Source organism: Barbus barbus (assembly GCF_936440315.1).
Source record: "Barbus barbus genome assembly, chromosome: 19".
NCBI classification, from domain to species: Eukaryota; Metazoa; Chordata; class Actinopteri; order Cypriniformes; family Cyprinidae; genus Barbus; species Barbus barbus.
This window is the reverse complement of record NC_136747.1, coordinates 26457511-26473085: the sequence shown is the minus strand read 5'-3', so window position 1 is coordinate 26473085 and position 15575 is coordinate 26457511. Positions and strand designations below refer to the sequence as shown.

Below are 15575 nucleotides of genomic sequence, written 5' to 3'. Positions count from 1 at the left end.
TCATGTTTTTTATTATGCTGTCATGTTTTTTATTGTTAGTTAGCTGTATTTTTTAAGTAATTTTTTACTTAATCAAAATAACCCAACTGCAGTTTGATTGAGATTAATTGGAATGCACAATGAAAAAAATAAAAACATGATTTTGGAAAATTGTTGATTTTGGAAAATCTGTTTTTGCAAATGAACTCTTCGTATATTACTTATCGTTTCTACATGTTAATCACAGAAGGTTTCCTCAAATCATAAACAGATCTTGGTTTAATATTCTTTGATATTTTTGGCTTCCGAAAGCGCGGGGACTTTTATTGTGTAATGTTCGGGAGCGGAAGTGGGCAACTGTGTTGGGTGTGTGTTTGACGCCAGTAACAGAAACTTCCTGGTTGTCGTGCTTCACCTGCCGAAATTGAAGCAATAATTTACACAAAAGCACAATAGCCTTCTTATATTCAACAAACTGACATTTCATCGTTACCTCACGTCTCCTGAGTGGAAGCGGATAGAAAACTCATCATTTAAAGCAGAGAAATCAGTGAAGCACTGCTGGAGGATCAAAAGAACACGGTGAGTGTGTGTGTGTGTGTGTGTGTGTGTGTGTGTGAGTGTGTTTCTGTGTGTGTGTGTGTGTGTGTGTGTGTGAGAGAGAGAGAGAGAGAGAGAGAGTGTGTGTGTGTGTGTGTGTGAGAGAGAGAGTGTGTGTTTCTGTGTGTGTGTGTGTGTGTGTGTGTGTGTGAGAGAGAGAGGGAGAGAGTGTTTGTGTGTGTGTGTGTGTGTGAGAGAGAGAGAGAGAGAGTGTGTGTGTGTGTGTGTGTGTGTGAGAGTGTGTTTCTGTGTGTGTGTGAGAGAGAGAGAGAGAGAGAGTGTGTGTGTGAGAGTGTGTTTCTGTGTGTGTGTGTGTGTGTGTGTGAGAGAGAGAGAGAGAGAGTGTGTGTGAGTGTGTTTCTGTGTGTGTGTGTGTGTGTGAGAGAGAGAGAGGGAGAGAGTGTTTGTGTGTGTGAGAGAGAGAGTGTGTGTGTGTGTGTGTGTGTGTGAGTGAGTGTGTTTCTGTGTGTGTGTGTGTGTGTGTGTGTGTGTGTGTGTGAGAGAGAGAGAGAGAGAGAGAGAGGGAGAGAGTGTTTGTGTGTGTGTGTGTGTGTGTTTATGTGGTTTATGAGGACACAAATTTGTATAATGACATGGGTATGACAGAGGTATTACAATATGAAGGTGGTTTATGAGGACACTATGTCCCTGTAATTCAAAAGGCTTAAAAAACATACTAAATGGTGTTTTTTTGAAACTCTAAAAATGCACAAAGTCTCCTGTGAGGGCTAAGTTTAGGTGTAGGGTTGGTGTAGGGCAATAGCACACACAGTTTGTTCAGTATAAAAACCATTACGCCTATGGAGAGTCCCCATAAACCACAAAAACCAACATGTGTGTGTGAGAGTGTGTGTAGATTGAATTAAATACATTTAAATAGACTAGGCTTTATGCACAAATATATAAGTGTCTCCCCTGTTTGTAGGCCTCGAGAATTATTTTGTACAAAATCTAAAAGCCCTGTCACAAAAATAAAGGAAACAAAATAGGATTTTTGTTGGATTTAGTACTATTTAGTAATGCTTTAATATACCTGTGATCATTTTGTTTTTTAAAATATATATATATATATATATATATATATACATATAAATAAGATAATAATAAATAAATATATATATATATTTATGTATTTATTTATTATTATTTTATTTATATATATATATATATATATATATATATATATATATATATATATAAATAAATAAAATAATAATAAATAAATACATAAATATATATATATATATATATATATATATATATTTATTATTATCTTATATATATATAGAGAGAGAGAGAGAGAGAGAGAGCCTATTCAGATATTGGTTTTATTTTATTTATTTAGCTCTCACACACACGAGACTATTATTTTAGTATAACTGATAAAAAATATATTTTAAAAATAGTAATCTGAAGTAGTTTTCATGTTTATATTTTCTATTTTATATATATTTATATTTTATATTGTTCATTTTATTTTTAGTTAAAGTTTTAGTCATTTTCTTGTCTTTTTTTGTTTATTTTTTTATTTTGTCTATATAGTTTCTGGGGGTTTTTTTTTTCTTTCTGATTAATCATTTTAGTACATTAGCTTAAACTAAAGGAAATTAAGAAATATTACCTTGGCAAACATCTGAAATAAAATAAGTTTAAGGGTTTATTTATGCTCTGTTTTATTAAGTTTGAGTTTTTTATGGTTTTAGGTTTCAGTGAACTGTAATAACCCTGCTGCTTAATGGTACTTTTCTGTTTTAAATATGCTGACAGTGCATCATCCTTTGCTTTCAAATGTCTGACAACAATCACATGATTGAAATATTGTAATAAAAACTTTGCTTTTGAAAGCTGATTGCAGATTCATTCCTATAACTGTAACAGTAGCGCAAGGCTTGCGACACCCTGACCATGAGTTTGATTCTCTGGGATAGATCTCCTGTATGCCTTGAATGCAGCATTAGTATTAGTTTTAGTTATAGAGGGAGAAAGAGATACTAAAATAATACTACTTTAAGTCACTTTAGGTAAAAGCGTTTGCTAAATGCATGAACTGGCTGATGGTCGATCTTCACGTTGGTCTTTCTGTCTGTCTATCTGTAGGATGATGAGGGTGTTTGCTGTTGGGAAGGATGAAGAGTTCCCCAGCTAACCGCGGTCGGGACATCGAGCGTCAGGCAGGATATCTGCGTCCGGAGCACTGCGTGCCGCCCCCTCCACGGACACACTCGGCCGACGACATGTGGTTCATCCGGGACGGCTGCGGCATCGTGTGTGGCGTGATCACGTGGATGCTGGTCTTCTTCGCCGAGTTTGTGGTCGTCTTCGTAATGCTGCTGCCGTTGAAGAGTGTGGTGTACAGCCTAATTAACGGCGCCTTGTTTAACGGACTGGCCTTCCTCGCCCTGGCGTCACACTTCAAAGCCATGTGCACCGACCCGGTGAGACAAACACACACATGCAATATCAGACGTGAAGCGACACATATCCAGTGTTAAGGTCCATTCACACCAAGAGAGATAACTATAATCAAGTTTTAATAATTGCTTTAATTCTATGAGAATTCACTCTACAACTATCTATCTATCTTGGTGTGAATGCGTCTTTAAACACATGATTCGGTTACAGAATTGCAGCCAGTTGCAGATGTTGACATGTCGCCGGGTGACAGATCTATTTTTGTTACTGTCAAACTATTGGTGACTGACTTATAGAGGCCCTAAACATGTCGCCTGATTTATCATTTAATGCTTAATGGTTACAACACATCTAGAGCTGGCGTTTTGACTCTCTTTCCTCCCAGGGAGCCGTTCCAAAGGGAAACGCCACTAAAGAGTTTATCGAGAGTCTGCAGCTCAAGCCTGGACAGGTGGTGTATAAATGTCCCAAATGCTGCAGCATCAAACCTGATAGAGCTCATCACTGCAGGTAAACACACACACACACACACGCACACACACACACACACACACACTCAATTCAATTCAATATTGCTTTATTGGCATGACTGTAAAAAATACAATATTGCCAAAGCTTGAAATATATATAGAGAAATATAATAACAATGAAAATATCAAAATAATAGAATAAAAACATTATAACAATATAAACTTAAATAAACAGTGTAACAAATCAGAACTTGTGTGAACATTTTTTTTACCACAGTGTTTAACATATAAACACACACAGGCTGAGGGTCACTGTGGTGGACAGTAGGGAAACACACTGAGGTCAGGCATAATACACACATTACACACACGTTCACCTGCTGTCTCTCAGGCTGTGGCACGTCCACACATATCTCGCAGCCAGTGTTGCTGTCTGTCCCTCTCCTAGTATTATCTTTATTTGTTCCGCTTCAGTCATGGCTGTAAAGTTATTCAGTTATTCCCACAGTGAGCACACACTCTTTGCTCTCTGGGTAACCAGCTCTTTCTGTGTCTGCCGGTCTCCATGGCTAGTCTGTGCTCACTGAGCCTGTACTTGGTCAGGATCTGTCTCTGCTTTGTGTCTTTGACACTCTGGAGATATTCTTCTAATTCATATTTTAATTGTATAGTTCGATAGAGTTGTAATTTACTTTGTGTTTTGGTTTCTTGATCCCAATGTTCCAGATATATATTTTTACATTGTTTGATAATTTTGATGTTTGGGTGAGAAGCAGTGCAGGTCTGAGACTGGTTAGTGTTAGTAGAGTTAGTCAGGTTAGTAAGTCTCAGAACCAGCTGACTGAGTGGACTCTTTTCAGGGTTCAGTTCTTGGGTTTGTTGTGCTTTAAAATGTAGCGATTCTGTGGGACTTGATTTTAGATGCATCCAGAATTTGAGCGATCTTTTTTGTATATTTATAATCAATGGGAAACGGCCTAATTATGCCCTACATGCATTATTGGGTGTTCTCCTTTTTGTAATTTTAGAATAATGTTGCAGAATTCTGTGTGTAGGGCTTCTGTTGGATGCCTGTCCCATCTAGTGTAGCTCTGATCACTGAGTGGACCCCAAACCTCACTTCCATACAGCGCTATGGGCTGAATTACACTATCAAAGATTTTACACCAAATTGGAAGCGGTATTTCAATATTTTGGAATTTTTTCTTGATTGCATATAGAGCTCTTGGAGCTTTATCTTTGAGAGCATTCACTGCCGTACTGAAACTCCCCGATGCAGTGATGATCATGCCGAGGTAAGTGTACTGCATCGTGTGTTCTAGGGCGGTGCTGCCTAGACTGAACTGGTATCTGTGTTCCTGACATCTGGGCTTTTTCTGAAAGACCATAATGTTGGTCTTTTTGAGGTTTACTGCCAGGGCCCAGTTCTGGCAGTAGTTCTCCAGCAGGTCTAGGTGTTGCTATAGTCCCTGTGGGGTGGATGACAGCAGCACTAGATCATCTGCGTACAGCAAAAGCTTGATGTTTTTGTCTTGTAGAGTGAGTCCAGGGGCTGTGGACTGTTCCAACTGCACCGCTAATTCATTAATGTAGATGTTGAACAGTGTTGGACTCAGGCTACAGCCCTGCCGTACTCCTCTCTTCTGGGAGAAGAATTCTGTATGTTTGTTGCCAGTTCGTATTGCTTGAATACATTGATTTAATAATGTCATAAACTTTACCCCCTACACCTCTTTGTAATATAATCCGTCGTGCCAAATAGAATCAAATGCTTTTTTTAAATCGACAAAGCATGCAAATATTTTTCCGTGTTTATTGATTAGGGTGTAAATGTGGTCAGTAGTTCTATAATTAGGAAGAAAGCCAATCTGACTAGGGCTCAGGACACTGTGTTTGTTAAGGAAGTTTACTATTCTATTGTTTAAAAGACTGCTAAATAACTTCCCCAGATTACTGCTCACACAAATGCCTCTGAAATGATTAGGGTCCAATTTGTCTTCACTCTTGTGAATAGGGGTAATAAGTCCCTGGCTCCAGATGTCAGGAAAACAGCCTGAACTAAGTACAAGGTTGAATAATTTGAGCACAGCTGTCTGAAGCTCAGGTGTGCTGTGTTTCAGCATTTCACCAACATTACACACACGCACACACACACACACACACAGCATCAAGAACTGAATCTGTGTGAGGTTAAATTCCGAGGCAGTTTCCTGAAAACGTCTTGTTGTAAGTGTGTGTTTTCTCTGTGTAGTGTGTGTAAGCGCTGTATCAGGAAGATGGACCATCATTGTCCCTGGGTCAACAACTGTGTGGGAGAGAGCAACCAAAAATACTTTGTGCTTTTCACTGTGAGTGTTGTTTTAGTATCATCAAGATACTGTTTTAAAATTAATATTTTGAAATCATTTTTATATTTTGTTTTCATTTTAATATTAGTAAATTTAATATATAATTTAATGTTTTAAAATTAATATTTTAATTTTTAATATTTATTTAGTAATTGTTTTGTTTAACATTTTTCTTGATTTTTAATGTCTATATAGATTTATTCCTTTTTATTTCAATTTTAGTTTTAGATATTTTAGTACATCAAGTTAAACTAAATGAAAATGACAAAAGTTGCCTTGGAAACTAGCTGGTTTTTAGATTTAGTTTGATCATATCTACTCACAAACCACACATTCTTAGATTCAAATAACCATGTTAACGACTTGAAATGAAATAATTTATTTCATAATGATATATTCATTTATTTCACAATTCTATATGACAAACTTTAAATTGCAATTATAAATGTTGCCTTGGCAACTAACTAACATGTTAAAGCACTAAAATGGAAATAAGTAAAAGCTAAATCTGAAATAAAAATAAATTACACCTACAGTAAGTTGTAATATTTAAAATAATAACAGTAATAAACATGATAAAAGAATAAAATTACTAAAAATATAAAATTTAAATTCTAAATATTTATAAAAATGATTTTAGTATATAAATAAACTGTTTGTTGTGTTTTTCTACAGATGTACATTGCTTTGATTTCTCTTCATGCTCTCATCATGGTTGCTGTCCATTTTATCCTTTGTTTTGAAGGAGACTTGGCAAGTAAGTGCTTGTTTCTGTTTCGTTGCCTGGGGTATTATTTACCTCAGTTTGCTGCTAAATGATTGGCTGCTTGTGTTGTAACTGAGCTCTCTGATTGGTTGGTGAGTTTAGAAAGCTTCCTGTTTCCTCTCCTCAGAGTGCAGTTCCTTCTCTCCTCCGACGACCGTCATCCTCCTCATCCTCCTGTGCTTTGAGAGTCTGCTCTTCCTCATTTTCACTGCTGTGATGTTCGGCACGCAGGTTCACTCCATCTGTAACGATGAGACTGTAAGTGAACATGCTGATGTCACTTCCTCCAATAATAAAACATTTCTCCTCATGCCAGGTTTTTATCGTTAACTAAAAACCATTAAAAAATGTTTATTAACTTTTACTCAAATTAAAATAAAGAGCTAATTCAAACTAATAAAAACTGTCAAATTTAAGCAGTTGTTTCATTATTTTTTATAATTAGAATACATTTTTATAGTAATTTTATTGTTTTTCAGGTTTACTAAAACTTAAAAAATAAAAAACTAATTCAAAATATTAAGCAGTGTTGTTTTGCATCATTGATGTACTATTATAGCTTTTTATTAATATTTTGAATTGGTTAATTTTTCATTTGAAAGTTTTAGTAATTTTGTCATGCTTTTGTCATTTATTATTATTTTTTTAATGCCTATTTAATTTAATTTTTGATTATTTTTTATTTTAGATAAGCTATTTTAATGTGTCAAGTTAAGCTAAATAAAAATAAGAAATGTTTCCTTGGCAAATAACTAAAATATTTACATTTTTAGAAAATTTATTTCAGTTACCTTTTAGTTCAAGTAACACAAGTATCAAGTTTTTAATGGTTTTAGTTTTAGTTAACTTTAATAACCCTGAATTTAAGAGTAAATTTGAGCAGTTTTTACCCGTTTATGTGACCAAACATCTCATTGAAGAAATTCCACTTGCTTTTCATCGTCATGAAGATCCACAAATCTCAGTCCGTGTAGAAGTGTCTTCTACATTCCCTTGAGCCACTGAAGAAAGATTAAAACTGAATGCAGAAATCTCTCGTTCTCCATTCTCTGAGACAGTGATGATTCTCTCTGTTCACAGGGAATCGAGCAGCTGAAGAAAGAAGAGAAACGATGGGCCAAAAAGTCCAAGTGGATGAACATGAAGGTGGTGTTCGGTCACCCGTTCTCTGTGGCCTGGCTGAGTCCGTTTGCCCCGCCGGATCACGGGAAGGCCAATCTCTACCAGTACGTGGTCTGAGCCGGCTGACCTGACACGTCACCGGCTCTGTCTCTACACAAACATCTCTCTTTGCTTTTAACTCCGTCTGCTCTGAAAGACCTCACCACGCCTCTTTACGCTCATGGAGACACTGACGGTCCGATGGAGAGTGAAACTGATGTCCTGAGCACCGCTGGCCCAGCTGCACTGTTATAACCAATCCCGCACTGTGAACACTGGCGTTTACCAATGATGTTTGTGATGAATTGGATCGAGTCTGGTGAGATTCTAGAGGCCTTGACCGTGGAACTTACTAACCATCACCAGCCGTGGCAAATAACTCAAGTGTTTCTTTTTTCTTGATTGACAGATGCCTTTACATTCGCTGGTTAATTAGGAAATGCCTTTTCTTGTTCTTCTTCATTCTCTGCTCAAGCCTTAGCACAGAAATGCTGCTTTAGTGTGAGCAATCTTTCGTTGCCAAATGTTATTCTATTATGAAAAGTAAAATGGCACAAAATCATCGTTTTTTTTCCTTTCTTGATCAAAACAAATTAATTTGCATAACACTAATGGGTGAATATCATGAAAACATGCCTGGGCCATATTCCATACCAAAATCTTTCTATTTTTTTTGTATTGTGACATTATTTTCATGACAAATACTATGAAATTTACATAACTGTAATTTGTATTGTACTATTATTATTTGTAATTCTCAGTCAATGCTGACTCTCGTTACTGCAATAGTCATTTTTACTGAATTATACACTATTTTATTCATTAAAATAATGATAGATTTTTATTTTTGTCTTGAAAATATTTGTGAATACTGAGTAATGTTTCTTTATACTAAATACAGCTTTTTCTTTTGTATTTTCTATTTGTTTTAAATCTTATTCTCATTGGTAATTCTCATTATTGTAATAATTACGTTGTTAGCAAACATTACATATATAATGCATTAAATAAATATTTAATGGTAATAAAAAAATTATATATATCATTAAAATAATAGATTTTCATTAGTTGTTTTGAAAACAATATCAGTGCATTTTGCCTGGTACATTTTTTTTCTGTTGATTTTGGGATGAAATATGGTGTTTTAGACATGTTTTATGAGATTAATCTAATTCATTTCTGAATGCAGTAGCTCATTACAGGCCTAGATGTACGGTTATTACTATAATAAACCATTTGCAATACATTGAGCCGTTCTTCGGGCGGTTTTCACTGTCTCTTGGCGGTGGAGCTCATGGATTTACGGTGTCACTACAGTATTTGAGCACGAGCTCGGTCTTCCTGAATCCAGACGGCTGCTGTCTTCGTCCTGTGACTCCTCAGGTTCACGTGATGTTCTTATCAATCCTGCTTCTCTTCTAAATCCAGCTCAGACCATCAGATGTTCAGCGTCTGCAGCCACAAAAGCTTTGAAACTGTGGAGACTGACAGCTGTAGACGTTGTCGGGGCTTTCTCTGGCTTGTTTTATGCTTCAGCACAATGATGTCGGGTCATGTGGTTTGGAAGCCTCACTTTGCTGCTTATGACTGAAAGTTTGTTGGTTGGATTTCAATGCATTGAAGTGTTTGACGGCTCTGCTGTTGGATCAGTATTTCCCGTCTGCTCTCTGAGTTACGGGTCGCTCATAATCACTGCTGTTCACAAGCCTGATGTAAAGGACCACTGATTCTTTTCCCATTTTCTTTGCACATTCTTTTGCCTGTTTTTAATTTGTTCTGTCTTTTTTAATCTATGCTTTATGTTGTGCATGTATTTCAATATCAATATCTTAATGCAGTTTTGGGTGTTTCGGGTTGCGTTCACTTTGAAAGTCAATTCAATAAATTTATCTTTCTGTTGTTTTTCCAATGAGGTGTTTTTCTTCTCTTTTTGTCTTTTGATGGCTTATGAAAAATAAAATCTCCACAAGTCTACAATGGAAGGTTATTTCGCCATGGGATAAAAAAAAAAAGTCAATTGCAACATTTTTTATCACAAGTCACACTTAGTTTTTTCTTGCATTTCTGAGGAAATGTCAGAATTGCAAGATACAAACAGAATTGTGAGGTATAAAGTTTCAACTGCAATATATAAACTCAGAATTCTGAGGAAAATAGAATTTTGAGACGTAAACTCCAAATTCTGAGGAGATAAAAAGTCCGTTTTTATTTATATTTTATTCTGTGGTGAAAACGGGCGTCCATAGTCCACATAATCAAACAAATCTAAAGTGATTATATACCAGTTTGAGTATCATCTAATATCATTTCAGCTTTTTTTTCCATGCCGGCTCATGCTAATTTCTCTTCAATTATTGATAACAATGAAAGAATCGCACAAACACTTCATAGCAGTTTAATGAATCACTTGTGTAGTATCATTTCATTTAAGTGAGTTTACAGATCTCTAGTTTGTCCATTAAATAATAAAACTATGTAAACATTTATAAATGCGGCCTGTGATTTATACAGTGAGTTACATAAACAGATGTCGTACAGTACTTAACATGAATGAGACGGATATTATAACATGATGGTTGAGTTCCTTTCATTTATCCCTTCACTTGCTTTCTTTAAGAGTAACAGGTCATAGCGATTTGAAATCAAAGTCAAAGATTTACAAACAGGCACTATATTTTCTCATTTGGTCCCTAATACTGCAGTATATAATCCCAAATGTGAATATTTGACTTATAGTAGTAGTTTAGACAAAGATGAAAATTTGCTGAGACAGTACTCGCCCTCAGTCCATCCAAGATGTAGATGAATGTGTTTCTTCATCAGATGTGGAGAAATGCATCACTTGCTCAGCAACGGATGCCCTGCAGTGAATGGGTGCCGTCAGAATAAGAGTCCAAACAGCTGATATAAACATCACAGTAATCCAAACCACTCCAGTCCAGCATATTATTGTGATGTTTTTAATCAGCTGTTTGGACTCTCATTCTGACGGCACCCATTCACTGCAGAGGATCCATTGCAGAGCAAGTGATGCAATGCTACATTTCTCCAAATCTGATGAAGAAACAAACTTATCTACGTCTTGGATGGCCTGAGATTGAGTAGGCTACATTTCCAGCAAGTTTGGCTAAACTAATCCTTTAATCATAATGACACAAATAATTCATATTTGAATCATAACACTACATTCTATAGTTACTATGGTAACAGCTGTAATTAAGTCAATTTAGTGTCATTGTTCAGATGTACAGAAAGTCACTGTAAATCCTGTAAAATAGTTACCTGAATGTTCATCCCGCCTAATTATAACAATACAAAATATTATTTGCAAATAATGGGCTCACGACAAGGATGGATGTTGTCAGCATTAAACACTGACGGCATCACATTGCCAGGGACTTCATAACACATCACATTATGTTGGATTCTGGAATCGTTCGGTGTTTTTACACGACGAATGGATGTGTGTAAAGCATTCGGTCCATGTCTATTTTAGTCATATCTACCATATATAGCTGCTCTATGAGTCTCTGGGTTCATGCACCCAATTGAGACTCATAACACAGGAAGAACTAGAATAATTCACAGGAAGTACAAGACCTTGACCTCGTCCTTTAGCCCCCTCCAGGAATGACCTGCTAAATCTGCTTCAGTGTCCTTGAAGATCCAGATAAAGCAGGTATTTTAACGTCTGGTAAGGAGCTACAATGTTCCAGAGAGACAACATGAAATCAAAGCTGACTTTCTTCATACATGCTACTGATCTTATAGTGCACATATAGTGTTAGACGAGTTAAATAGCGAGTATGACCTGTTGCTTTCCAGCATTGCATCATCCTGGTAAGTTTCGGCGTGTCTGCAGAAGGGGCTGAAGAACAGGTTTTGGTTTGCGTTCATTCGTACAGCTACAGAAAGTGTCTTTGCTATCACATTTCTGGATGTTTGCATGCATAAGTCATGTGGCATATTTGGGAAAAGCATCTTCTGGTAAAGAATGGCAACATTTGGAGAGGTCTGGTGTTATAATTGCACGTCTCCTGCCATACGCAGTGCTCACAGTGCTGGAGGAAATGCATGCAGGGAACCACAGCTTTAATCAATAATACCTGACCCTCTGGGAGACTGAAGGAAGTGATGTCTTTGAGGGCATGAGACATCAAAATAGCCAGATTGAAAGATAAGATGGCTGTAATTGGATATGTGGGTCAGAGAGTGGAAAACTACTGTTTTTTTAATAAAATAACATATATATATTGATTTAAGTATTTGTTTGTCGAACATGGTCAGCAAATTAAAACCATTAAAACATTTCTGTTACTTCAAATAATATAACCACTAAAACTATTTATTTTACTTCAACTATTTTTTCATTTAATTTTCCAAAATAACTCAAAATAAATGAACTAAAATTAATAAAAACGAACTAAAATTAAAATAAAATTAAATTCAAAATATTAACAAAAACTACAATAGTTTATCAGTGATACTAAAATAACACTGCTGTCAACTCAGTTGGCAACTTAAAAGGGAAACAAATATTTTGCTAGATAAATCTCATGAAACCTTATATTTCAATATTTCAATGTGTGCTCATATTTCCAAAGAAAAAATATATATTTTGCATTATTTCACTCAAAAGTGAAAATGCTGCCATTAGCCTGTCACTGATGTGACTTTTCCTGCATAATTTTCTTTTCTTTTTTAATTGTCCTAAAACAAGCTTCATCTTCTTTATTCTAAACAGTTTTCTACTAATTTTGAGGTTCACCCACCACATTAACAGTGATGTAGATTAATGCACCGGTTGTTTTTAATATTTTTATGGATCTTTAACATTTGCTATTTTAACAATAAATAATAATAAATATCTTTTTTTTTTTTTTTAATCGATCTTTGGCATCACAGTAGATTTACGGCTGCGAGAACATTTCAATCTCCATTTTCACGTTTAACCTCAAATATTTCGAGCAACACTTGTGCGGTGAAGCAAACAAAAGTAAAATCTCGTTAAGACTGTAGCAGGTTTGAGTTGGACCCACATACAGTTTGAATAGTGGTGATATTAGTGTTTTCTGATATGTTTATAAAACATACTGAACTCATCTAATAGTGCAGCAATGGCGTTGCGCATGCACGTTAACGCAGCGTCATTCTCTCTTGCTGTCGTGTGATTGGGTGAGGTTGGGCGACGTGTGATGAAGCACCAGAAGACCGGAGAGAGTGAGAGAGATGCCCACCCACCACAGAGCCACGTGTGTCTCCCCGAATATTAGCTGCCCCAGAAATGCCTGTTCAAAACAAAAACCAACAGATCATCATCATCATGACATAAGACACCTATATACACTATAACAAGCAGAAGAGTTCAAACTCAAGACTTATCAGGTTTAAACAAGATTAATAATAATACACAAATTAATACTGCTGTAGGGCAGATTATTTTCTATGCTGTCATGGATTCTTTATTCTTAAATTAAAGCAAAATGACAAGATCGCTTAAATTAATATTTCATGTCAAATATTTATTTTGCATAACCATGTGCAACCCAAACAGATATTTCCCACCTCTAGCATACTTAGTCAAACTGTCAAATGATGCAATGACGCTCTTTAATGAAGTCATAATCACTTTTCCGACTTTTGAATTTTTTTTTTAAGATTACGAGCAAATTATGAATCCTTCAAATAATACATATATTTTTAAACATATTAATACATACAATATATATTTATTTGTGTGTGTGAGTGAGTTTTTATCTATAATAAAGAGACTTTTCCAGATTCAAGATTGCTATGAACTATTTTCTTTAATATATTTTTAAAAAGTTAAAGTAATTCAACAGCTAGAAATTGTTTTATTATTTTACATTTTCATTTATTTCTATTTTTGTGAGCGCAATTATCTATAATATAGTGATAATCACTTTTCTGTTTTTTTTTTTTTCCAGGTGTTCAAAATTACTAGGATTTTTAAAATAATTAATAATTTTTTAAGACAACAATTTGTAAAATAATTATTTAAAATAATTAATCACACTGTTATTTTTATGAGTGCATTGTTTTTTTATCTGTAATAAAGTGATTTTTTTAAGTTAAGTTCAATTTTTTTATATTATGAATAATTAAGATAATATTTGAAATCATTTCTTAAAATTCAACAGCTAGAAATTGCTCTATTATTTTGAAATTTAGTTTTCAAGCATGCAATTTTTTTATCTATAAAAAAACATGTCACTTTTCTGATTGTTCCAATTCTTCAAGTTTACAAAGGATTTTTTAAATAATTATTTTTTAAGGTTATTTATTTTAGTTTATAATAAAAAAATCACAAAAATAAATACATGTCAAATTATTTAATGATTTCTAGCTGACAAATAATTTTTGACCTAAGCCTGACTAGAAGTATTTTTATTGACTTCTCCATGATTTCTCAAAGTTTCACAGTTCATGAGGACAGTCCTGTCATTTGCACACTGACCCACTCGTCAGTCAGCCCCCAGATAAGATGCTGTGTGACGCTGATACTCACAGAGGAGATGAAGTTGGAGGCGGTGGTGGTCACAGTGGTGCGGGTGGAGGAGCACGAGCTGCGGAGAGCTTTGGCCAGGAACGTCCACATCACAGCGTTACAGGTGAACAGCAGACCTCCACACAGCAGTCTGAGAGGGATGTGCAACTAGCACACAGAAAAGTGGGCCAGTTACAATTCACTTCCATAATGTACTTAAAGTGCTCTATTTTCGCGCACTAATTTTCTACTTAATATACTAAAAATGATTCTTTAATACTGCTGAAGATCATCAAAGTGTACTCAACTGTGTCATTTTGGGACATCATATGAACTAAAATGCACCTGTAGTACATTTTCCAAAGAACTAACTAAATACATTGTTTAAATACAGAGATAGTGTTAAATGCTTATTTTAGTTTATATGCATGGTGTCCCAAAATAGCACAGTTGAGTAGCTTAAACTTAGTTGATCTTAAGTTTAAGAATCATTTTTAGTAGCCTATATTAAGTACAAAATTAGTGCGCACTTATGGAAGTGTACTTTTTTTTTTAACCTATGATATACTGCAATATTCACAAGCCATATATGACTCATGATGTCCATATAAATGAATCCTGGCTTGCTGTGTAAATACTAATGCTCAGTTAGTGCATCAAATAAGAGGATGCACGTGCGCGCGCTGCTGAAGGTCATACGTGTCTGTCACGTAACAGCATCCTCCTCATCCTCATCCCAGAAAACAGCTAAACGCGAGTGCTGTTTGAACCCTGATGTGCCAGTGGCTGTGTTTTCACGCGCGACGCGCACTCACCCAGTCGCACGCGCTCGTGTCGTGCTGCGCGAATCTCCTCTGCTCGCCCCACGTCCGCAGGCCGGTCTCACACACGCCCTTCAGATAGTCGGTGCCGAGGGACAGTTTAGCGGAGGAGGACGCGACCGCGCCGAGAAAACCGGCCAGCAGCGCGTAAAGGACCCCGGGAAACATGACGATCAGAGACGGACTCCAGAAGACCCATCGCATCTCCAGCACCGCGAGCGAAAACACTCCATCAGCATCACCGCTGCTGCGAGGAAGCGCTCGGGCAGGTGCATTCTGGGAAATGTAGTCCGTGCTGCATTTTACATTTTACGCATTGTGTACATGAATAAAGGATATTCTGTCATTAATTACTCACCCTAATGTCGTTCCAAACCCGTAAGACATTTGTTCATCCTCATAGCACAAATTAAGATATTTTTGGATGGAATCCGAGAGCTTTCCGACCCTGCATTGGCAGCAATGCAACTGAAGTTTTATGGCCCAGAAACATAGAAAGGACTTCATTAA

General features: G+C 36.0%; 2 protein-coding genes across 2 annotated transcripts; one reads left to right on the top strand and one right to left on the bottom strand.

Moving 5' to 3' along the window:
* The first annotated feature begins 327 nt into the window (after nt 1-327).
* Nucleotides 328-9708, top strand: LOC306885080 (palmitoyltransferase ZDHHC3-like). The gene is made up of 7 exons (XM_079441414.1): nt 328-561; nt 2677-3014; nt 3377-3501; nt 5713-5809; nt 6485-6566; nt 6703-6833; nt 7656-9708. Exons 2-7 carry the CDS (start codon nt 2706-2708, stop codon nt 7812-7814), a joined length of 903 nt encoding a protein of 300 aa, XP_079297540.1. The 5' UTR covers nt 328-561; nt 2677-2705; the 3' UTR covers nt 7815-9708.
* Nucleotides 9709-12439: 2731 nt separating this feature from the next.
* LOC306884869 (transmembrane protein 42-like) lies at nt 12440-15318 on the bottom strand. Its single transcript, XM_079441097.1, has 3 exons — nt 15060-15318; nt 14266-14412; nt 12440-13024 (listed from the first exon to the last, which is right to left on the bottom strand). The coding sequence occupies exons 1-3, from the start codon at nt 15267-15269 to the stop codon at nt 12884-12886; spliced, it is 498 nt and encodes a 165-aa protein (XP_079297223.1). The 5' UTR covers nt 15270-15318; the 3' UTR covers nt 12440-12883.
* Nucleotides 15319-15575: the final 257 nt, after the last annotated feature.

Bases quoted from the DNA above. Each gene is read 5' to 3' on its own strand.
- LOC306884869 (XM_079441097.1), bottom strand. From the start codon at position 15,269: ATGCGATGGGTCTTCTGGAGTCCGTCTCTGATCGTCATGTTTCCCGGG. The intron at 14,413-15,059 runs GTGAGTGCGCGT...TCTGTGTGCTAG, and splicing joins ACACGAGCGCGTGCGACTGG to TTGCACATCCCTCTCAGACT. The intron at 13,025-14,265 runs GTGAGTATCAGC...TGTTTTGAACAG, and splicing joins CCTCCAACTTCATCTCCTCT to GCATTTCTGGGGCAGCTAAT.
- LOC306885080 (XM_079441414.1), top strand. From the start codon at position 2,706: ATGAAGAGTTCCCCAGCTAACCGCGGTCGGGACATCGAGCGTCAGGCA. The intron at 3,015-3,376 runs GTGAGACAAACA...CTTTCCTCCCAG, and splicing joins AAGCCATGTGCACCGACCCG to GGAGCCGTTCCAAAGGGAAA. The intron at 6,834-7,655 runs GTAAGTGAACAT...CTCTGTTCACAG, and splicing joins CCATCTGTAACGATGAGACT to GGAATCGAGCAGCTGAAGAA.